Source organism: Hesperophylax consimilis, chromosome 1 (assembly GCF_061612785.1).
Source record: "Hesperophylax consimilis isolate HC1 chromosome 1, BYU_Hcon_1.0, whole genome shotgun sequence".
NCBI classification, from domain to species: domain Eukaryota; kingdom Metazoa; phylum Arthropoda; class Insecta; order Trichoptera; family Limnephilidae; genus Hesperophylax; species Hesperophylax consimilis.
Genome location: NC_142836.1, coordinates 8365318 through 8391048, shown reverse-complemented (window position 1 = coordinate 8391048; position 25731 = coordinate 8365318). Strand labels below are relative to the sequence as shown.

General features: G+C 34.6%; 1 protein-coding gene across 4 annotated transcripts in view; it reads right to left on the bottom strand.

Moving 5' to 3' along the window:
• f (espin protein forked) overlaps nucleotides 1–25731 on the bottom strand; it is a 234985-nt gene that overhangs the window by 65381 nt on the left and 143873 nt on the right. For all 4 annotated transcript variants that reach the window (XM_089643898.1, XM_089643953.1, XM_089644005.1 and 1 more), the window contains exons 3-4: nucleotides 6486–6669; nucleotides 504–686 (exon numbers count right to left, since the gene is read on the bottom strand). In XM_089643898.1, the coding sequence (XP_089500024.1) occupies nucleotides 504–686; nucleotides 6486–6669 (367 nt within the window). The remainder of the gene's footprint in view (nucleotides 1–503; nucleotides 687–6485; nucleotides 6670–25731) is intronic.

Genomic DNA, 25731 nt, shown 5'->3' with positions numbered 1-25731 from the left:
GGGAAATGTATGAGGGAGAAGAAAATCTATTCGACGAAATTAAACACAATTTAATGTAAAATTAGAAAATATTAATACACGAAAATAAGATGTTAAAAGATGAAAAGTTATTTTCACAAGGTACCCGTGGGTAAAATTCACTAATGTCAGAAGGTGTTTCTAGATAGTATACAAGGTAAAAAAAACATTAAAAAACTTTTTCGAAAATTCACTGTTTTACGGTAGTTTTCAGGGAAAAGCGTTGTATGGAAAAATATATCCATTCATGAAAAAATTTCTACCGTCACATAGAATCACCTCCCAAGGTTAGTGAAATTTACCCCAGGATACCTTGTATATATAATTTAGGTTTTACATAAAATCTGCGTAATCTAGGCTAAGCCGTTAAAGCTCTATCCGTTTCGCAAAGGGAAATATTACGAACTAAAATAAAAAAGGTGTGCGCCTTCGCTAAAAAACTTTCCATTTCCACCCACAGGTGATTGCGACGAATGGAGTCTCACCTCGACTTGTTGGTTCTCAGCGGCGTCGTTGATGGGCGACTTGCCGAAACGGTCGAGCGCGATGCGCGCGCCGTGCCCAAGCAGCCAGCGCACCGTGCTCAGGTGCCCGCGCGATGCGGCAAAGTGCAGAGGCGTAGCTCCATCGCCATCGCGCAAGTTGGGGTCTACACCTTGCTCCAGAATCTAAGAAAAATAATACAATTTATAAACAATAATCATCAACAAGATTGCATCTATTTCTTCTTTCAGATCTATGTCTATATCTTTGGGAGTATTTCTAGAAGTCGTCATAACTCCAATAAATGTCCTCAGTAGGTCTCTCATCTCGTTTAAATCCTAGTTTTAGATATCTGAGAGAAATCCTGGAATGCTGAGTGGAGACCTGTAGATTCGAATGGGATTCCGGAATGCGTAAAAAATGCATTTTTTATTTCTACATTAGCTGGGTTACAATTATATCAATCTAGATCACTTATTATATTTTATTCATACATTATTTAACAAATTTACAAGAGAATACATAAATGTCCCGATAAACTACTATTTAGTGGTTTGACAAACGAGTGCTTTTCGTTGAGTCTTGTTATTATAAGTAGATGATTTAAGTACCTACTTATGTATTCATATAAAATAAAACAGATACTAGAATTAAATCTTTCCGACATACATAAAAATTACATTTTCAGCCTTACTAAAAAATGTGGTGTAAATATTACGCGGCGCGTAAGGTCAGAACAGTGAAAAATTACTTGTTAGGCTTTATAGGCTCAAGGCCGGCTTTACCACACTAATGTAGAAATGACGTGTAAGAATCTAGTTACTAAGACTGTTATGTTTAAACTTAATTAAAGTCACAAATCCGATAAAGTTGGTGATCCCAATGAGTTAAAAGAACCAAAATTTTAGACTTATAAAGGAATGACGACGTTGTTAAAAAAAATCCGTTATTTCATTAACGCTTTCTGTTTTATCAACGGTTATTAGTAATACGCACCATGGTTCTGTCGCTGAGTGCTCTGGTATAACTTATATATTTTTAATTTGCGGCATTACTTTGCGTTCATTGTGCATACTCACTGCTATAAACACATTAACCACAATCGCTGTTATATTTCCAGGTCAAAAAGCTTTCGCTGGGGTAATGTTTTTACTTCCGAAAAGATATATCATTTGCTTCTCGACTTATGACTTAATATTAACTCCACACACGAGGCCGTGAGGAAACAAAATCCTTCAGGGCCAATGTCATGTTTGTGGATGCTGTAAGGAGGGTCTTTTTATGGAAAGGAGGGGAGGAAGTTCTGGGAAGGAAAAAAGGTATGAGGGGTGGGTGGGAATCTGAGGAATGTGTACAGGAGTTACGTACGCATACATCTATCACTCCAACTGCGGTGCAAGGCGATGGGTCAAGAGAGTACGGCTGGAGAGGGAAAAATGTCTCCCTCAACTAGTCTCTCCCGATCCTAGACCAAGACCTGGACAAATTTCAACCCATGAAACCGGGAACCCCTGCTAAGTCACCAAACGTAGCGAACCACTTGGGGTGACATATGGCAGAGGTGTTGGTTATCCAATAAATAGTTCCCGGGGCGGCGGTACCCATACCTGCCTCCAAAATTGAAAACTATGACTATATATCATGAAGATTTTCTAATATTAACACGCAATATAAGTGCAGCATCTATGTTAGAACTTTTCATGACAAAATATCCTCATAATGTGATAATGGGACAATCTCGGTAAATACAACTCATTTCATGTGAATTACCGATCAATTTTTTAATGGGCATTTAATCCGCCGTTTTCTCCATAAACGTATCACTCGACAATCTCAATAATAATTCGTTTATATGATAATTGCAAGCAGAACTTAACGCCATATGTAAGAGATTGAATTACGTAGGAACCTATGTACACACAATGCTATTTAACTTGTAATCAACCCAATTGATCATGGACTTTGATCCGTATTTTGCAAGTGTATTTTTTCTATTTCATATAATTTTGAGAATTATATCGCCGTGTAATATAATTAGGCAACCTTAAAATGAATGCAAAATTAATTAATTAGTGTAATGTAAATGAGACAAATGAGTACTGCTTTTTTAATCAAACACTGTTCAAATGTGACTTTTTGATCGTTTCCAAATATTAATCATTCAGAATATATCTGAACACGTGTTCACGCAGGTGCCCTTGTTCGAATAAATATAATGGATGAGATACGAAACAGTTATTATTTTGAAGAACACGTGTTCTAACTTCCTAATAACAGATTCGTGTTTTACTGATAGTTTGTTACGAAATTTCTCAAATCATTCTTTATAGGTCTACAGTTCCATTTTTAGCAGGAAAACAAATAATTTGACCAGATTTTTAATATTTTTTTTACTTCAACCCTCAATTTTTAATATAGATACTTCAACCCTCCTACTTCATACCATCTTTTCCTCCCTACTACCGTGAGCCTCACAATATACCTCAAGTGGGGATGCCATAGTCTCACCGGTTTCAAAGGGTTGGGAGCATTTGGGACAAACGTGAAAAATTAGTCATCTTATTTTTGCTCTTTCTACATCAAATACACTTCCATATTGTTGTTATATGAGTTTATTTTAGTGATGACAGTAGCAATAATGCATAAATAAAATTCGGATTGCTATATAACTATTATTACTAAGCATAATGCGTTTCTTAGTTGACAACTTCTGCCTCTCACTCGAACGTTGATTTCTACTAAATTGCTCTCAATTTCTATGTTAAGCCTAACATAAACTGTACGACGCATAACTACTTCGACAGAAACCCATCAGTGTCGACTGTAATGTACAAATGAAAGCTGGTTTAATTATACGTTAGTTCTTAAGACACACCCCGTCATATTATCCATTTTAATAACAACTTGCACGTCTGCGTTACTTTGATTGAAATATTATTATAGTGTAGAATGTGCAGTACAGGCACACAATAATATATGTATAGGCACATAATATTATTAATTAAAAAAATATGTTAATATGTAGCATCGATATATCAACTCTAAAAGACATGGCATAGCGTGTCTTACGAATTCAGGCCAATAATTCGGACCGCCAATGAATAATTGCATGACGCCAGCAATAAGGGGGCTGCGAATCCTCTTAAAAGCATGTAATGAATTTGCACTAAAAACAAAAAATACAGTACTGTTGGTCATCAGATACGGGCAGGGTCCGAAAAGCATTAGACCAGAGCTTCTGAACGTAGTAGAAGAAACAAAGTATCTAAGGCACAACATCAACAGTAAGCTAGGGTAAACGGGTGATGATGACATCGACGGCAAAGTCAAAGTCATAAGGTCGAATAAGCTCAGTAGAAGGTTCCGGCTTTGTATCCCACGTGTAAAAATAATGCTATTCCTTACGTTTTGTACATCTTTTTATACTTGTGGGATTTGGGCAGCATGGAAAGGTCACACATGCAGTATAACAATGCCTACCGCATGATTTTTGACCTTCCCAGATACTTTAGTGCTTTCAACATGATCACGGAAAGGCGACTATCAGGTATTGAAGCCCTCATAAGAGCCCTGGTAGCAGGTTTAAGGGAAAGGACAAACAGAGTCGAAGCATCTCAGCACACCGAAGAAAGTTGTTGGCCCCGTCAATCTAACCCCGTCTTTTTTGTTGTTGTTCTTATTATTGAATGTTACTGTAATATTATCAATATTATTTATATTATATTATTATAATATAAATAATATATTTATTTATATTATATTTATATTATTATTATCATTATTATAACCAAACTCCCCATCTAATTGCATCGCCTCGCTTCGAAAGCATAATATTGTAGGGGATAAATTTGCTCCTTGCAGACCAATAAAAGATAAAAAGGAATACGTCTTGGGTTATTTTGACTGTAATGGACTTTCTTTTTGTTAAATGTTTTCGTAACTCAATTTTTTGAAACAGCAAGATTGGTTTCAGTGATATTCATTCACACACTCTGTCTAGATTTTGTTGGTCAATGATATGTAGGAATGTTTAAAAGGGGAAAGTGAAAATTTTTTTTTTTTTAATTGTCACGTCCTCTAAAATAAAGTGATACTCTTTTTACTCCACATATAAAATATTATGGTTATCTAAATAGGTTATCTTAAAAATGATGTTTGCTTCAGAGCCCTGAGAGGATTCAATTCATACTATGCTGGATGGTTTTTAAGGTGATTCCTGATTTGACACCACCCTAATGAGGCGGAAATAATTCATACTATGCTGGATGGTTCTTAAGGTGATTCCTAATTTGGCACCATCCTAATGAGCCGGAAATAATTCATACTATGCTGGATGGTTTTTAAGGTGATTCATGACTTGGCACCACCCTACGGAGGCAGAAATAATTCATACTATGCTGGATGGTTTTTAAGGTGATTCCTGATTTGACACCACCCTAATGAGGCGGAAATAATTCATACTATGCTGGATGGTTCTTAAGGTGATTCCTAATTTGGCACCATCCTAATGAGCCGGAAATAATTCATACTATGCTGGATGGTTTTTAAGGTGATTCATGACTTGGCACCACCCTACGGAGGCAGAAATAATTCATACTATGCTGGATGGTTTTTAAGGTGATTCATGATTTGGCACCACCCTATGGAGGCGGAAATAATTCATACTATGCTGGATGGTTTTTACGGTGATTCCTGATTTGGCACCATCCTAATGAGGCGGAAATAATTCATACTATGCTGGATGGTTTTTAAGGTGATTCCTGATATGGCTCCATCCTACTGAGGCGGAAATAATTAAAGTAGGTATCAAGGAAACGTTGGTGATAAGGCTGAGAAAGTGGGAAAATTAAATTGTTGGATAATGAAAGAAAATGGATCATGCCGAATTAAAAATAGCCTTGAACTTGAGAAACTAACACTATCATAATATTCTATTTCTATAGGTTCCAAAGGCAAAGAATCATACAAGAAATTCAACATAGGCGTGGTTCGTGTTACAAATATTTTCCCAAAGGAAGCTTAAATCTCAAATACACAACTGTATTTACGTAATTCAAATGGGATGGAGATCTATTGCGTCAGGCGAGTTAAACTAAAACCTCCTAGATCACAAGCCCGGGATACTCATTCAAAGCAGCCTCCTAAAAGTGGCCTAGATTTTTTTTTTCTTTTTTTTTCAATGTATTCTTATTTATCAAAACATCTTGAAATGTTTTAATTTATTTAAAAACAAAGTTAAGTTACATCAGGTTCCGTTACAAGTTAGGAGGCTGATTTGATTCAGTCTCCCGGCATTGTGATCTAGGAGGTTTTGGTTTAACTGAGACATTGAGATAGGTTGTCAGGATAAATAGAATATTTTTTCCATCCAAATTTATATGGAAGGTACTTCTAATGGTTCCAAAGAACACGACGGACAGAATGCACGGAAGATTACTGTCTACAGATGTGGAAATGATTTTTTACATTGGTTTAAATTGAACAAAAAACACAAGAAAATTATATTACATGGAAAATGTGATAAACTGCCCAGAAAAGTAAAAAAAGCGATCTAACACATTGTTTTAGAGAGAAATGGGAAAAATACAGAATAAATTAACAAAGTATGACGATTTTTTTTCGTAGGAAAACAGCTTCCAATTTCCCACTAAAATTACTGCACGTATCAAAGAATATGCCGTAATCCTTCAGGTCCATTCATTTAAAATAAAAAATAAAAAAAATCTGATTGGATCCCTGACACCAGAATTTGTGTGCGTCCGGCTACAGTGGAATAAATCGTTAAACCTAGTTGTTGGGAGGCGTTTTGGATTTTAGTTAATGATAAAGAATTTATAAGCCTTAACCTTTAAAGCGTCTTTTCGCTGTTATCTGAGAAATATTGGAATATCATTTATCGTAAAAGTCGTTAATAATTTTAAGGTTAAGGACAATTTCTTATCCTTCAGTAGAACTGGAATATTTCCCTGGTTAGTTCTCCTTACCATCCACTTGAGGCAGTCGAGGCAGCCCATCTGGCTGGCGGCGTGCAAGGGGGTCATGCCGTCTCGGGCGCGGGCCAGCAGAGAACCTCCGGCCTGCTCTACCAGGAACCGCAGCACTGGCAGGTGGCCCTCCTGTGCCGCCAGGTACACTGGCGTCACGTCATTGTCCATCGCTGTGTTGGCACTGAAACAAATAAAAACATTGCTGTAGTATAACAGATAGTTGACAAACAATACCGACATTGGATTTGCTTTATTTTAGTGGGGACATTGGTATTAAATTTATTGCAAGTTGCGCATGTTGATCTCTTAGTTTGAATAATAACATTGTGAGTAACATTTCATTCCACAGGGGCACATAACTCCTAACCCTCCCAGACGACATACATCACAGTTAGTAAGTATAACGAGTACTAGAAACTATGCAAAGTACGTACTTTGTGACGAATAAATTTCGTCACAGGTAAATTTTAATTAATAAGAAGTTATAAATTGAGGAAATCTCGCACAGCGTGTCCAAAGTATCCATGATATTATTAATTATCCATTTTATCTGTATAAACATTGTAATTATTATAATAAAACAAATAATATTATATAAACATTGTAATTAAATAAATGTGGTTAGCTGGAAGAAATGGGGTCTACCCATAAGCTACACCTTTTGTAATTTTTATTTTACAATAAATAATTTTTGATTTGATTTGATTTGAAAAAAAAAGACGAAAAAAGCATTGACAGACATGTGTGGTTAATGGAATAAGGAAGTGCGGGGTACAGCAACGGGTCCTACGAGCACACAGAGCATAGATAGTCAAGACCGTAACGGAAGATAGAGCAGATCGAGACAGGACTGGAGCAGGAACACGAGGCACGCGTTTATTGCCCAGCGGCATCATGCTGGACTGTTAAGATGAAAAAGCTAGAAAACAGAATAATACAACTTCTACACACCAAGAGCGTTGTAATATTTTTTTATCAAAACTGTGGAAAGGCGGAAGGAATAACTATTTACTAAAATTTTCGTTTTTTTTTTAATTTCACTTGGAATATTTTACTGTGGTTTAGCCCCTTGTACCTTCTTATGGTTAAGGTGGCCTGATTTCTTTAACCTACGAAATGATCTTTGAGGCGTTTTACCTTGTGCGGGATTGTGTTTATGCTGAAAACAATATTAATAGCCTGAAAAGTTTTATTTGATACCTTCCTTCCATAGTTGATATGTTGTGTATAAACTGATTAAAAACCATTAAATAGCAGTAAGTGGTTAGAAACAGTACCTTAACTACCGGTTTATGATTTTCATTATGAAAATAATCCACTGGTAAAAAACAAGATTAAGATATTACAGCGTTCACTATTAAATAACAATAGAAAAATCACTGATGATTAAATCCATTGTTAAAGTCACTGCCGGTCAATCAACAACAACAAGCTCTTTTAAAATTGTATCACAGGTCGCTTGATAGAGAAATTTATGTTTTCACAAACACACAATCAACTTTAAGCACATAAAATGCTTTTCTTATAGTGTGAACTTATTTATCGATTTAAAGAGCGTTGACAATAACGTCTATTCTCGGTGAAAATCAGTAGACTAATCTGCAACTGAAACTGAAAGAGAATCGTCCGGTTGAGATGACGATGGAACGAAAGCTGTTTGAGACCGCATTAGGTGGCCGGCATTAAGTATATGCTTCAGCCTAGGCTAATCTCACTGTACACTGTACACTGCACAATTTACAATGCAAGTACTACTTGCATACTAGTACTAGACCAGCGGTCTCAAATACTCATACTTAAAAGCAAACGAAGAAGTATTCACGTACCATTTTATAAGCAGAAGTTCATCCAAAATTACAGCTAATTAATTAAACTATCACAATACGGCATTTACAAAATCCATAAACACCATTATAAATAATTTTAAATCGTTGTAGAAAATTTATTTGTCAAAATAAAAATAAAAATGCCTTCATCGTTGTAATTTTTTTCAACAGAAAAAAAAACTACGAAATTATCCTATTTTTCTTTTTCCACATTTTTTCCAATGAATAGGATTGAGATCGATTTTATTACACTGGGAAAACTAACATATTTAAAATATTGCTAATTTATTGAAAATCTGGTCGAATTATTCGTATTGCTGTAGAACGTGGAATTATATTCCTGTTGAATACGGGCCTTTTACGAATGAATTGACAAGTTTCCTAAAAAACTATCGGTGAAATACGAATATGTTATTAAGATTTCGGAACACGTCTTCATAAAAATTATAATATTTTCGCATTTCGTCCTTATATTTATTGGAATAATCGAACCAGCAAGAACAAGTGTTCCGATATAGTCTGAATCTACTGATATTTTGTTGATAATTGGCGTGCAATCACGTTTTTAGCAGGATTTTAATAAATCAACAGTATTCATTTTTCCCCGCGTAGTTGCATAACTAGGCTCTGGAAAATAGATTCTCTCCTTTTTACTAAAATTTTGGGGACTTTTGATTTGATTGCCTTTTATCAACAATTTTTTTTACTACCTAACTTCCGCGAATTTCCCACCGTTTTTGTTTTTTTAAGCTCTATAGCTTTTTATAAAACGATTACGCTAATTAGTGCTTTCACAAAGAAAACAGCGACCGAAGTGAGCCGGATGAAATTGCTCAGCGGGCCGCCAGTTGGATACCACTGTTGGGCGATGTACGTAGGCACTTTGAATGAGAAATGCTTTTCCCCAGATTAAGTTCAGGTTCAAATAGAAATATCTTGGGGCTATCATGGATTATTATTGCTTTGCGTTATTCTCGATTTTCAAGTATTTTAAGCTAAACTCTAAAGACATTATTTTGATTCGTTTCTATTTTGAAAAATTAACTAAATTTGATTTTATCGCTAAACGGTGCTATACAAAATTGACCGGTTATATGTATTTTTCTTCCGAAAATGTTTTAGGCGCCCTAAAATATTTTTTTTTTCAAATGATCTGTACTGTAATTGCATATCTGAAATATGTAGACTTAACCAAATTTATAAAAGATTACTTTTTTCGTTATATTTTTGTAACAAATGATAAAGTTTTACACAAGTTATTTAAATTTTTATTGGTTTTATCAGAATTTCTTACTAACGATGTTGACTTCTTAAATTTTTTATATTAACCCAACACATGAGGCTGTGAGGAGAATAATTTCCCTCGAGGCCTATGTCATCTTTAGGATGCGGTGTGGAGGTTCATTTTAAAGAAAAGGAAGGAGAGGAAGTATGAAGGTTGGGTAGGAATCCAGGGATCAGTGTGTCCAGGAGTGACTGACATATGAATATATCCCTCCCACTGATGCGCATGGCGATGGGTTGAGAGACTAGTTGGAGAAGTCAAAGGGTCTCAACCAAACCAGCTTTGTGGGCCATCTGGTGGGCAGGAACATCTTGAACACACCTCACCTCTGCAAAATCATCAAGCGTAGCGAACCACTTGTAATAAATAGTTAATGGGGCAGCGGTTCCTGAACCCGCCTCCCAAATTGTAAATAAATTTGACGATTGAATTTATGAACACGTTGCTTTAAGAAACGGTTATTTAATAAATCCAAATGCGTTCGTTCCCGGTAACTTTTTTCTACAGAAGAACAGCATTTACTTTACTTTTTCAACCTGTTAAGAAAATTAACTTGACAAACGTGCTATGAGCAAATTGATTGCAGTTAAATTTAACAATTTAAGAGAAAAATCAATAGGTATGAGCAAACTGGTATTTTCCATCTAGAAATGTTTTTTTTGTAATTCAAATAGAAACTGACTGACAGCGTGTTCGGTAAAGAGCTATGTAGATACAGAACGTGGGTTTATATGTATGTCAACGAAACGGGTGTGGAAAAAGAATGAAAGCACACGACTGCGGCGGAAATACGAAAATAATGAGCAGATGGAGAAGGTGAAGTGCAAGGTCAGTTTAAATTCACTTTAAAGAGAGAATTTCAAATACAAAATATGAGTGAAAATTTTTGAAATATATTCTAGCTTTAAAAATTCAAACCGTATTATATTTTTTTTACGATAATATATGTATCTATTTTAAAACTTTTTTAAAAAGTGGTTTGAATGAGGATTGTATTCCTTCTTCCCCAGGGACTGCAGTCAACCGCGCTAACAACCTTGCCAAATGCCGATCGATACATTAGCTGCCGTAATATCATCAAATTTCAGAAAAATGCGTATATGTACAATATGTACATTGTACGTGATTGCCATTCAAAATAAAATGATGATAGAAAGCATTATCATCAACAAAGAGTCTACCTGCCGATGTCTATCTCGATGGGATGTCGGGAATTGGGTAATTTCCTCTACCATGGTTTGCATTAATGCATTCCCGAAAAATTCCGAAATTAAAATATATGTGCTTAAAAATCATATAAGCAAGTCAGGAGCTCATATTCCAAATCAATCGAAGAAACATCATAGATGTTTAATGCAAACGGAAATCTTTTGGTAAAGAATGATCGCTATGAAGCTGTCAATAGTAGTGTAATTATTTTCCAGTATTCATACGAAACTATAATACTGAATCTCTAAGGACGGGTTGTTTCGGAGGATTTGAACAATTCATCAAATTTCAATGTTGATTTCCGGGTTCTGTGAAAGTCCTATTCAAGTTCTGTTATTATATCAGCATAGGGATAGCTTGAGAAAACTGAAATAAAAACAGAACTTGAAAAAATCTTTCACAGAACCTGAAAATTAACCTTGAAATTTGAAGAATTGTTCAAATTCTCCGAAACAACCCGTCCTAAGTATTGTAAATGACATTCATCGATACTAAATCAATCTTAACCGTTAATATTAACGTTTAAATTGGCAAACTTATATCAGCTTAGTAATTTGTCGATTTAATGGCGAATATGAAATATTTAATAGTGTCAATAAAATTACTATATAATAAATAATAATCATCAATTAAATTTTTCAATTGATTTCAATATTTTTTAATAAAAAGAGACATCTCAAATTCTAAATTATCTTAATATTACTTTTTCGGTATACTAGAAGCAACACACCTTTAAAAAGGGATATAGTCATTAAAAGCGACGAAAACCGACAGATGAGCACCTAAAAACCTAATAACGTATTTGACCTAGTTTTTATTTTCACTTTTCAAGACTTTGCATCACTTTTTAAATGTGCGTTGAATTGTCATTTAGATGAATTATCCGTCCACCACTAAATCTATTCGATTTAATCCATCTACGAGAACATGGCAAACGCCATCTATCGATTTTCATCGAAAGCAATGCGAGCTTCCAGCCACTTCCAGCGTCTCCGCTAACGACCGTGAAGCTTGCACTCTGCCGGCAACGGACCGTTATAAGATTCACTCTTACTTGCCCGCGCGATGCTCCACGACCAGTTTATTAAGTCTGCACTTTATACGCGATGCTGAGCAGACGAGATTTCACGCACAATTGCCCGAGGAGAAATGAGGCAGCGAGACACGCTTTTACTAATCGCTCAGACTTGTAGACTGAACTATGAACAATTGAGACAATTCATTGACAGAATGAGAAAATTGTGGTTTAAAAACAAACTGACGGCTTGTGAATGAATTCATTACATTTGTTAAAACCTTTTTTAATGTATTGCAAGAAAAATCATTTATAAAATTGATCACATTATAGTTGAGCTATAATTCGCCAAAAAAATATCAAAAGCTCGCTAATCTAAAAGGTAGGTTAGCAGTTTACGAAGTCAATGAAATTACTTAACTGTTCCAGCATTTAAAAAAGTTAATAGTCCCACGTTGCAGTTCAAGAAGTAATATAAACCATGTGCCCTGATGTTCAAAAAAATCTGTAATAACAAAAATTGGCCCATAGTGAAATTTTGGGGTTCAACGAGAAAAGCGAACAAATGAACCGAATGACAACATTGTCCCAAATTTTCCGTTTTACTATTCATTCCGTCTGTAAAAATGGCTGTGCTTGAGTATTTATTACATAATCCTATAAAAAGGCAATTAAAAACGTAGGTCCTTCATAATAATCTAAAATCTGTTTCTTTACGAGAGAAAACCTTATATAAGACATTAACTATAATTTATTTAAACATAGCTACAACAACCTAAAAATCTTTAAATAAGCTAACTAAAATAAAACAAAACTTTACTAAAAAAAGCTGTTCAGATTATAACACAATATTTCGTAACATTTCGTCAAATAAAATTTTGATTTTACAATATTACTACGTTGATAGCTAAAATACTTTCTTGCCTTATCTACCAACAAACCTTATAAAAAACGAGAAAATGGTGATGGCCCTATTTGTCATGGTTTAGTCATTAAGAACATAATAACGGTGAAACTTGTTTCTGAATATTAAAAGTCGTATTAGATAGGATTTTACGTTGGGCGTTGCGATATACGTTTTACAAGTGGATTCTGTAATGACCTAAGTAAGTAATAATTTTCTTTTGCAGAAATGTTTAGTTGAATCTAGATAATCGCTTTTTTATTTAAATACTAGCTGAAGTATATGTATATCCGGCATTTCTCGCAGTTATTAATACTAGCTGGAGTATATCCGGCATTGCTCAGAGTTATGAATACTAGCTGGAGTATATCCGGCATTGCTCGGAGTTATGAATACTAGCTGGAGTATATCCGGCATTGCTCGGAGTTATGAATACTAGCTGGAGTATATCCGGCGTTGCTCGGAGTTATGAATACTAGCTGGAGTATATCCGGCATTGCTCGGAGTTATGAATACTAGCTGGAGTATATCCGGCATTGCTCGGATTTATGAATACTAGCTGGAGTATATCCGGCGTTGCTCGGAGTTATGAATACTAGCTGGAGTATATCCGGCATTGCTCGGAGTTATGAATACTAGCTGGAGTATATCCGGCATTGCTCGGAGTTATGAATACTAGCTGGAGTATATCCGGCGTTGCTCGGAGTTATGAATACTAGCTGGAGTATATCCGGCATTGCTCGGAGTTATGAATACTAGCTGGAGTATATCCGGCATTGCTCGGAGTTATGAATACTAGCTGGAGTATATCCGGCGTTGCTCAGAGTTATGAATACTAGCTGGAGTATATCCGGCGTTGCTCAGAGTTATGAATACTAGCTGGAGTATATCCGGCATTGCTCGGAGTTATGAATACTAGCTGGAGTATATCCGGCATTGCTCGGAGTTATGAATACTAGCTGGAGTATATCCGGCGTTGCTCAGAGTTATGAATACTAGCTGGAGTACATCCGGCATTGCTCGGAGTTATCAATACTAGTTGAAGTATATCCGGCATTGCTCAGAGTTATGAACATGTTGGAGTAAATTTTTGAAGTTGTGAATAAAATCTAGTAAACATCTTGATGATTGAACTTGCACTGTGTTCACCTATCCCACCTTTTACAGATTACACAAAAACTGAACTTACAACTGAAGCCCAATGAATTCAGTGTTCCATTTTTGGTCACAATATGTTTCGTTCCTATTTTTTTCTATTCAATGCAAATTTAACCTCTTGCGGCCTCCGGTGGCCCCGGAACCAATATTATGTCTGTTAAACTACTCTACAATGACATTAATTCAACCCCGTATCTCATTCCAGTACGGAGGTAATTCGTAATAATAACACATACATGTATACATATTCCTAATTTATAGGTATACCAGATGTTCTGATTTTTTTGTGAACGACACACTAAATACTAACACAATCATCCCAAACCAGTATCACTAAAAGTCGTCATCAAAACTACGTAAAAGAAAAAAAATTAGAACTAAGTAGCAGATCTGTTAAAAATCAAGGGATATTATAATATAATTTTAAAAAGACAATTTAAATAATTTTCTGATAAAATATTGTACTTTGCTTTTCTGAATTTATTCAAACAAACATTTTCAATTTTGAAAATGACACTTAAATTCAAAGAACATCCGAGTTGCAGAGTTCATTGAACCGGATTTACAGACAGACACAGAGACAAACAACCGAAATTAGTTTAACTTCTAACAATCTCAAAACATATCGTAGCTTTTCTTTGTCTTGCTATGTGAGTTTTTAATGTGAACACCGCTCACGAGTCCCATCTGCTTCCAAGGGAGTCAGTGAGACTATGGCATCTCCAATTGGGGTATGTTTTTAATGTGAACACCGCTCAAGAGTCCCATCTGCTTCCAAGGGAGTCAGTGAGACTATGGCATCTCCAATTGGGGTATGTTTTTAATGTGAACACCGCTCAAGAGTCCCATCTGCTTCCAAGGGAGTCAGTGAGACTATGGCATCTCCAATTGGGGTATGTTTTTAATGTGAACACCGCTCAAGAGTCCCATCTGCTTTCAAGGGAGTCAGTGAGACTATGGCATCTCCAATTGGGGTATGTTTTTAATGTGAACACCGCTCAAGAATCCCATCTGCTCCAAGGGAGCCACTGAGACTTTGGCATCTCCAATTGGGGCATGTTTTTAATGTGAACACTGCTCAGGAGTCCCAACTGCTTCCAAGGGAACCAGTGAGACTATGGCAACTCCAATTGGGATATGTTGTGAAGTAAAAGGGTGTGGGAAAGGAAAGGAGATGGGAAGTACCTAAATAATAAAAGATAATTCATCACTCAATATAAATCATCTAACTTGCTATCAAGCATTTCATAATCAAAATTGTTTATAAATTGACGTCAAAATGAAATATTATTTCATAAAAAACGAAAACAAATCATCGGTCTGTTGACCAATATTAGCTGTGAACAAAACGTTTTATGTTTGTGTTATAGCAACAGGTTAATAATATCTAGAAATAAACAATTCCGTCGTAATGGTTTTTCTCGCCATGACGAAATTTAGTCGAGACGTTCAAATAAACATCCATACAAAATGGACCATCGCTAATTGGTAAATGCAGAAGTCAATTTGATATATTCACCAGGAAAATATTTTTAATTCCGTATAGCCTGAATAAAAAAATATTATTAAATTGTGTTAATTTGAGAAATGTTTTTTTGCAATATTGTGGATTGCTAATTGGCCAGCTGTATATATTATTTTTATTATTGTAATTATTATTTAAGTCAAATTCATATAATGTAAACCTTTATTAGCGTTACACGTATTATGATTTCATAAATATGTGGAACGTTCGTATGAATTCATTAGTAAATAAGTAATAGGCAATTTCACATTTTGTTGTCGGAACACGTGTTTTTTGCGAATATTTAATTTTTATTTATATTTTTAGTTTTGAAAAAGAATTACAAATTCTTTATTTTTTGTAGATTAGTTACTAAGAATTCATTAAAAAAAATCTCTTTTATTTAAGTTTTCCTACTAAACTCTCGCGGCTTATACGGAGAAAACTTTGTGATAAAATCTCTTCAAATAGCGTCATGTGTCGCCCGTCTAATACAAAAAATACCTGATAGTAAACTATTTATCACATAATATGTACTTACTAGTCACTTTATAATAATATATTTCATGTAAATGTTTACACAAAAATAATATTCCTAAAAACCCAAAGTTGCCACAAATATGACGAAGGGACGTAAAAATAAAGAAGGCAAAGAGTATTACTGTCATGATATTTTCTTAGGGTTATTATGCCGTGTTTCGTTTCCTCCAAGGAGTATTTTATTTATTTAAATATGACTTTTGGTTGGTGTACAAATGATAACCGCACAAATCAGAACACCATTGAATAGTAATACAAAGACACGAAAATGAATAATTAATGGCTATAAGCAGAATACAAAAACTTAATTATTTTTGTATTCAATCCTCAAATAAAATAAGTGCTTTTTACGCATAGTTGAACGTGAAAATGGTGAGTGGAAACACGAAAATGGTGGGTGGAAACATGAAAATGGTGAGTAGAAACATGAAAATGGTGAGTGGAAACACGAAAATGGTGAGTAGAAACATGAAAATGGTGAGTGGAAACACGAAAATAGTGAGTGGAAACATGAAAATGGTGAGGAGTAACATGAAAATGGTGAGTAGAAATATGAAAATGGTGAGTGGAAACATGAAAATGGTGAGTAGAAACATGAAAATGGTGAGTGGAAACACGAAAACGGTGAGTGGAAACATGAAAATGGTGAGTAGTAACATGAAAATGGTGAGTAGAAATATGAAAATGGTGAGTGGAAACATGAAAATGGCTACAACAGAATTAGGCCACTCATTCAGTATGAATTAGTGTAAAATTTCTCAACTGAAACTGTCAATCACAAGATGCAAATTCCAGTTGCGCCACCGGTAATTTGGAGTTGCGATCATTTGCAACCGTCTTCTAAAAAGGTACCGAATACAAGATTGCGACACCATTTGTCATAGTCAAATAACGATTTTGAGGTAGGGTCAATTTGTAATAAGCTTCATTCATAATTCATAACATTTCGAAAAATATTGATTAGCAGTAATTAAAAAAAGATTGAAGACGTACTATGTTAATTAAGCGCTATGTAGTTAAATAATAGACGTTTTATAGTATTTTATTTAGCTTTCACTCTTCGAAGGTGTTCTTAGTCATTTCACAACTAAAAGTTGATGGTCTATTAATTGATATATCTGTGGTATGAAAATAAAAGGTCTTGCATGGATATTTTTACAATAGCTCCAAAGAGGTGGCCCTAAACCAATGATTTTAAACCGATTTCCCAAGCACGGTCGCGCTGTTGATAGCCAGACCGATATCGATAACGCAATAAATAAGAAATCGACATACGCTAGCAACACTGGCGCATCTGCGTATGAAATGATATTCCTAAACGTCAAATGGATACGTTATAAGTTAAAAATACTAATAAATCAACAATGTCCATTTGAAATTTTACCTTTAATGTACATTGGCAGTTCGCATGTATTTTTGACACTAAACATGGGGTTAATTAGTTCATGGGGCGAAGCTGGTACGGAATCAAGTGATCGCGTCTTAAATGAATTAATTAAGTCTATGGATTGTCTTTCTTTCATTAATAATTTTAACTCCATTCATTAATAAACCAGTTATTTTGCATTACGAACGACATTATCCACAAAGTACTAGTGCATATTAACAGCTTATCCGACACTTTGGGGGCCGACTTGTTACCGACCGTCGGAATCATATCCTGACCGTGCTTGCGAGCATCGCTAACTGCCCATAGATGACGGATTTTGTCAACTTCGTATTAATGTAGGGTTTTTTCGATCTACTGTGGTAGATATCCAGGTCCTTTGTCACCTTTAGGGATGCTGTAAGGAAGACCTTTTTGAGGAAATGAAGGAGAGAAAGTTATTGCAAAGGAAAACGTAAGAGGGGTAAGAATCTGGGGGTCAATGTATCCAGGGGTGACATTAATTTTTAATTGCGTTACAAGACGATAGGTCGAGAGAGTCCTGCAGGAAATGTGAAGGAGTCAGCTGGTGGACAGAAAACTTGACCGGGTTCATTGGGGAAAAACCTATCTGCTAAGTAACCAAACGCATCGACCCACTAGGGGTGACCTCTGGCAGATGTGTTACTTGTCCAATGGTTGGTTCCCGGGGCAGCGGTACCCCTATCCGCTTCCCGAAATTTTACCTGCAAACAATTTTTTTGCAGGTAAAAGGTCAACTATCGCATACCACGTGGAAAATGGTATATTGAGTTGTCAGATGGATTTAAAATTAAATTGAGAATGGATGGCTTTGAAAAATTGTTCTTTATTTGATTGTTTGTAAAATCGGTAACTTCGACTTAAGCCCCTTTACCTTCGTATCATAGATATATTAACTTTTGACCTTTATTAAAATTAGATTATTATTATAGATATATTAAATTTGTTAGTAAAATAATGTCGATGAAATAAACGATATTTAAATGTGGAAATCTAATATTAATAAAGAATTCACTCTTTGAATAGAATACCTTCAAAATAAAAATATGGGTTTTTATATCAAAACTATTGCAATTCTGTACCTAACCATTTATTGCGATAATCTTTCCCTACAGCCTAAATTATTCAAAAATAATTAATATTCACATAAGCACCATGTAATAAAAACTTCAAAGTAATAAATCACGTAACGTTAATTTCCCCTTTCACGTAAGAACCTTTTCCATTTTTGATTGATTGAATTAGTTCCGCAAATTACCGCCAGGCTATTAAAAAAGTAAGCTTTGTTGGTAGCACAAAAGAATTTTAAGATTTGCATTTCGCGTTTTAAGATCATTTCTCTAAATCTTGTATCGGCCGTCTGTTTTTTGGAGTGTGAAGAACGTATAGATTGTGGAAACACCATCTTTTTTTACAATTGAATTTAAATTTGGAACAATTATTATTTATTTCGTGGCGGTGGCATTTACCCCACCTAACGGGTTTTTCAGTTTTTTCTAACTAACGCGTGAATTTAAAAGCATTCAAATTATGCGGAAATATACGTAATAACCTTAGACATTATGATGCCCTAATCGTTTCACATCTTCCTAGAAATTATGTCTGTGGTTTCTAAACCAGGTGACTGTGGTAAGTGCTATTCTACCAAGTAATTATGTACTATAGTATGCGAGATGAAGATTGATGATGGCATCGAAGATATTTGATAGCAGGGAGATAGAACTGAATTTTATTAAAAATAAAAAATATTTATATATTGAAATTATAAAGCAGACACAAATTAATAATTCGTTAAATAACATTTATAATCAACAAATTTAATTACCCAGTTAGTACAGAAATATTATAACCAAAACCTCCTAGAGGACAAGGCAAGAACACTGAATCAAATCTACCTCCTAACTTGTATGGGAACATTAAAATTTATGTATTTTTATTTATTTTTTAAAATTAACTAAAACATTTGAAGATGTTTTAATAAATAAGAATAATTATAAAAAAACAAATAAAACGATTTTTTTTTAACCCATACAAGTTAGGAGGCTGCTTTGAATGAGGGTCCCGGCTTTGTGTTTTGGTCTATCTAGAAGGTTTTGGTCTAACTGGCGACCTGGTCTACTTACCAATGCTTTAAAATAATAAAGGTAGTAAATATATAATTGATCCTATCTATGATCCTATCCTATGGACCTATGTCATATTTTGTCATGTGGAGAGTCTTTTTGAGGAGAAGAAGGGGTGTCTTTTTTGTGTCTCTTAAAAAGAGACCCATGTTTTAGGCGGGAGGAAACACAGATGCCGGTAAATTGTTTCACACCTGAGCTATTGAACTCGAAAACGAGTGGTAGTCACGTATAAAATTCTCAGATGTTCTAGAATTCCACTTCGTGTTGAGGACAATTCAGGTTCCATAAAAACTTTAAAGATCGCTTTTTAACTTTTACAACCGGTAGTACCTTAAATTTATCAAAACTTTGAAAAATATCTTGCATTTTTATGAATATCTTTACTTATATTTGTTTGTGTTATTACTATCGGGTACAAGTTGTCTAATAAATGCTACCCCTAAATCTAAAATATGCCTGCTAAATATTTTGGTATTTAGTATATTTAAATTTTAAAAATATCTGTGATATAAAGTTTCAATATTAAAAAAAACTAATTATTGTCAGTTTTACGAACGAAATTATTTAAGATTTTAACAATATACGCATAAATATGCACAAATCCAACATTGGCACAGTTCTTTAAAACGAAAATATTTTTCCCACAACATATGAATCCAATGAATTTAATGTAGTTTACCTTTCGGTTCCAATAAAATCTTTGTACTGGCTAGCGTGTAGTAATTATAATACTTCTACTGGATGTTTAATTATTTTACCATTTACAGTTAGTGCTTTTGATGCTTGATTACAAATAAAATTGAAACTGTACTCACCATATGGTCAAATTCTGATTATTTTAAAAAGCATAATGACATTAATGACCATAATGTCATGTCTTTGTAACGGGATATTCCTAATTTGGAAAATATTGCATCACGTCCTTCAGAATTGAGTGCCAATTTAAACCTAAATTTAGATCTTATGAACTAAAAAACAGCATCCGTAAGAGTGTAAAAACACTATATAACAAATTATATAAAAATATGGAATTGTAGATTTTTTGCAGAAAGCCAGGTATTGGTATTAATTCTGACGACGCGGCATTGACCAACTAGTAACAGTAACATTTACGTTAGAAACATACACCAGTATACTTATATTCGTAAAATGAGGAAATTTTTCTACATTTTCCATAGCGCAATTGTTAATGCACCCGAAATAGAGTCGGGGAATTAATCCAAATTAATATTATTTCTTTTATTGATATTCCTCTTATTTAACTTCTAAGGCACTTTTTTGTAAGTTTTCTAGTTTATTTTTAATTTTTGTATATATGTATTAAATATTATTAAGTATTATTTAATTTATTTTTATTTTTTATAATTTATTACCTTCCTCTCTCATTTAATAAAAATCATATTTTAAACTAAGCAAATTTGTATTACATTGCATTGCATAATGTCTGCATGCCCGAAATAAAATAATAATCTTTTCCGATTTTATGTCCGGGTTAAATTTTCCCCATAGGAAAAACTAAACCCTTCCACACAATTTTCCACAAATTATCATCTAGTCAATCAACATTATGCAAGTGCATTATATAAGCAAAATAAATACAAAACAATACAAGAACAACACGTCAACTCACCAATCAAATGGGAAAATAATTCACCGACTCAAGATATTTTCATATCAGAGGGTTCGGCTCGGTAAAACTCCTAACAGGGCCTATAAATCATACTGATCCCTCAACATACATATTTAAAAAAAAATTTCGTTTAACTACATGTATTTAAAAAAAAAAAAAAAATCTTTTAAACTTCCGATTTAGTTGTCCGGGTTAAATCTTCCCCAAAGGAAAAACTTAACCCTTCCACTCACTTTTCCACAAATGATCATCTAGTCAATCAACATTATGTAAGTGCATTATATAAGCAAAATAAATACAAAACAATACAAGAACAACACGTCAACTCACCAGAGATCAAATGGGAAAATAATTCACCGACTCCAGATATTTTCATATCAGAGGGTTCGGCTCGGTAGAACTTCTTCTTCTTCTTTATGTGCCGTATCAGGTCCCCCCGACGTTGGCGATCACTCTTGAAAATGTCTCTTTGTCTTGCGCTGCCCGGAATAGCTCCTCCACACTTCTAATACCGGTCCACTCTCGTATGTTTCGCAGCCAAGACATTTGTCTCCTACCAGGCCCTCTGCGACCCTCTATCTTGCCTTTCAATATTAACTGGAGCAAGTGATACTTCTCCCCTCGAAGTACATGACCCAGATATGAAATTTTCCTGATTTTTATTAATCTAAGCAGTTCTCTCTCTGCTCTAGCCCGCCTGAGAATTTTTGTGTTGGTGATCATGTCGGTCCATGGGACTTTGAGTATTCTCCGGTGAAGCCATATTTCAAAAGCCTCTAACCTGTTCATGGTATTTACTTTCAAGGTCCATGTTTCACATCCATACAACAAGACCGAGCACACATAACATTTTAGCATTCTCTGCCTTAGTTTTAAGCTGATATTATCATTGCAGAAGAGGAATTTCATTTTAATGAACGCAGTTCTTGCTGCTTCAATTCTGCACCTAACCTCTACATCTGGGTCAAGAGTCTCCGTGAGAATACTGCCGAGGTATCTAAATCTTTCGACCTTTTCGACATTGCAACCATTTAACTGTATCACTGATTCAGAGTGATCTAGTCGTCCAAAAGTCATCCATTTTGTTTTATTGGCGTTGATTGTTAGGCCCAGTTGCTCACCAGCACTATTAACAAGATTTAATAGGTCTTGGAGGTCATCGATACAGTCAGCTAGTAATACAGTATCATCTGCGTATCTTATGTTATTAATGACAACTCCGTTGATCTTAAGACCCTTCTCAGTATTACTTAGGGCTCTTTTAAAGACATAGTTGGAATAGAGATTAAACAATAGTGGCGACAGGATACAGCCTTGTCGTACTCCACGCTGAATGGCAATTGCATTAGATCTCTCATTCCCATGTCTTATTTCTGCTGTTTGGAACCAATACAGGTTTTTTATGAAATTCTGGTCTTTGGTGTCAACGTTACAATCCGCAAGCATTTTCATTAGGTCAGCATGTTTTACCCTGTCAAATGCCTTTTCGTAGTCAATAAAACAGGCAAAAACTTCCTTTCTTTGGTCACGACACTTTTGCAATAGTACATCGATAGACAATAATGCCTCACGCGTCCCAAACGCATTTCTGAAGCCAAACTGGGTGTCATCCAAGTCCTGCTCGCACTTATTGCGTATCCTGGCATGTATTATTTTGAGGAATAATTTAAGGACATGACTCATCAGGCTTATTAATCGATAGTCACTGCACTTCTTAGGGTATTGTTTTTTAGGCAATGTCACGAAGGTGGATTTTAGCCAATTTTGGGGTATATTCCCTGTGTCGTATATAGAATTAAATAACCTCAACAGGTAGTCAACATTTTCATCATTAAAGAGCTTCAACACCTCAACTGGAATATCGTCTGGTCCGCTTTTCTATTGTCTGAAATCTTTATCGCATGTAGAACTTCTAACAGGGCCTATAAATCCTACTGATCCCTCAACATAAATATTTAAAAAATCTTTTGTTATCCTACATGTATTCAAAATGACCAACTTTTGCATCTTTATATATAATTTTTTTGATAGATCTAATACGCCTAAATTTTTAATTAGAGAGCTAGGTATAATGCCAGTAGCCGAAATAACGAATGGTAATATTTTTATAGTCTGAGAATGCCAAATTCTTTTTATTTCATTTCCTAAATCTGTGTATTTTCTTATTTTTTCACTAACAGATTTTTGAATATTACAGGAATTTGGAATAGCGACATCAATTATATAAGTTATTTTTTTAATTTTGTCATGTAAAACTATATCGGGTCTATTATGACTAATCGCTCGGTCTGTTAGTATAGTTTTATCATAATATATTTTATAAAATTCGTTTTCTAAAAATGAATTTGGTTCGTATTCATAATATGGTACTACATTACGGCAGTCAATCAAGTTATGTTTAATTACCAAATTTTGGTGAATTATTTTTAAAACTTGTGCCTAAATGTATACTCGGACGGTGCTAATATAGAACATCCCGATATAATATGTTCTATAGTTTCCGGAAAAACCAAACATTTTCTACACAAATCATCAATTTGATTTGTATCTTTGATTATATGCTTTCTATAATGTTTAGTATTAATGACTCTATCCTGAATGGCAAGCATAAATCCTTCTATTTCTGCGCTCAACTCTCCAATACTCAACCATTTGTTTGACGAAATTTTGTCAACATACGTTTGGTTGAGATAATTGAAGTGTTTTGCGTGTAAAATTTTATTTGACCAGGAATCTAATAATTCCTGGTTGGGATTTATAAAAATGTTGGCATTCTCATGGTATAAATTTAAAGGTGTAATATTTATATCTGCCTTGCAAATTATTTTTTGCATTTCTGAGCTATGAGCTTTCCTATGGAAAAAAGTTCTTAGCATTTCTACCTGATTATGTTTCAAAGAAGTTATTTTGACTATACCTCTACCTCCTAAATTTAATTATTATTATTATTATTGCAAGTTCGATTTACATTTTCTTTTAACCCCAAATTTTCTAAGCCCTCAACGGTGGCCACTAGTTTTTTTGTGAATCCCGCATAAAAGTCATAGCATATTGTGAGATGGCATGATATATCGCATCCGCATTTGGTACATCCCTTCTTCCTTCTTCCCCTTCCTCACTAAATTTCAAAAATGAGAGTGCTATACTACAGACTTTGGACAGCGGGACTGAATGAGGAAAACTTGAATATCAGCCGGCAGATTTCTAGTAAAGATGTACTGAGTTTATATAAATTATAATGTCTAAATAAGTGACATTTACATACGTATCTTAATACATTGAGGTCACTTTGTAAAGATTTTACTGATAAAATAGAGCGCCTATTGACGATTCGCACATTTAACTTGTCATCATTACCATCAGATCCTATAAATAATTAAATACCCCTGTCACAACAAGATGTGCGACTGAATAGACAAGCGCACGCGTCGTAGCAGTAAGTAGGTTTATAGGACTGCCATTCGCGGGCTTTATAATTAACCGAATCAATCATAGATCAGAGCATAACATGCATTTCAGAAAAATAAATATCACTTTTAATAATAATAATGACATATAGGTAGTTACAACCAGTTACTGCGAGTTATTTCCAAGGTTCAGGAGATGGTCTTGTTGGGCAGTTACGCTTATTTTGTTGGTACTGTTAGTAGGGGTAAAAACTAAACATAACTATATTTCTTTAGCGTCTGTATTTTATGGATTTCACGGTGAAATTGAGTAGAAAAAAGGGTCCGGTAGATGATTTTCTTGATTGGAATTTATAATTTTTTAATGCAGAGTCTTTAACAACAGGCACCGACTGTTTTAAGGTTCGATAAAAAAAGGTGTGCGGATTATAAAGACGTACCAAATTAGATCATATGAACATTGTACAGATTGTAGGACTTACATTTACGTGGTTTAGTCTGCATACATACCGTGGGTCTCCTCTCTGTAACGCCAAGGGTAGATATAAGACGAACGTGTCTTGTTTTGCAAGAACACTGGAGGCAATTAATAGACAATGTCTGTATCGTCATTTTACAAACTGCTACAATCATGAAGAGAAGAGTTGATGTAGAGCATGGGGTCGAAGCCAAGTGACTGCGACTCCAAAGTGGGGAGGGAGGAGATTTATTAACTAAAAAGTGCTAACAAGAAACATTTTTTCCCCAGTTTTATAATATTTGTAGGTGTAAAGAAAACACGTTTAGGGTTGCGACTTATTACTTGGGATTTGATATAGAGACAACCAATTTCCAATCAATTAGTACATATGGTATTGTGGATTGTGGGATGGGGAGGATGTGCAACATTAATTCTTTATCCCGTGGTTTTAAATAAATAAAAATTATTGCTAAGGATAATATTCAAATGTTACCCATCACACCCATTAGAGCCACTTAAATAAATCACAATCCTTGACATTCGACTATTGTAAATAAAGACTATTCTCGTATACATATGGAAAAATAATTTTATGAATAAAAAAAATAAAAAAATTACACCCGTCATTCAGCACAACTATTATTCCAAAAACATAATTCCTCCAACGAAAACAGTTTTCGCCAAGCGACAGTTCTCTTATATTGCTCCCAAAATGTTCAACTCACTGAGTTTTGATACCAAAAAATCGAAAATATCTTTATACCATAACTG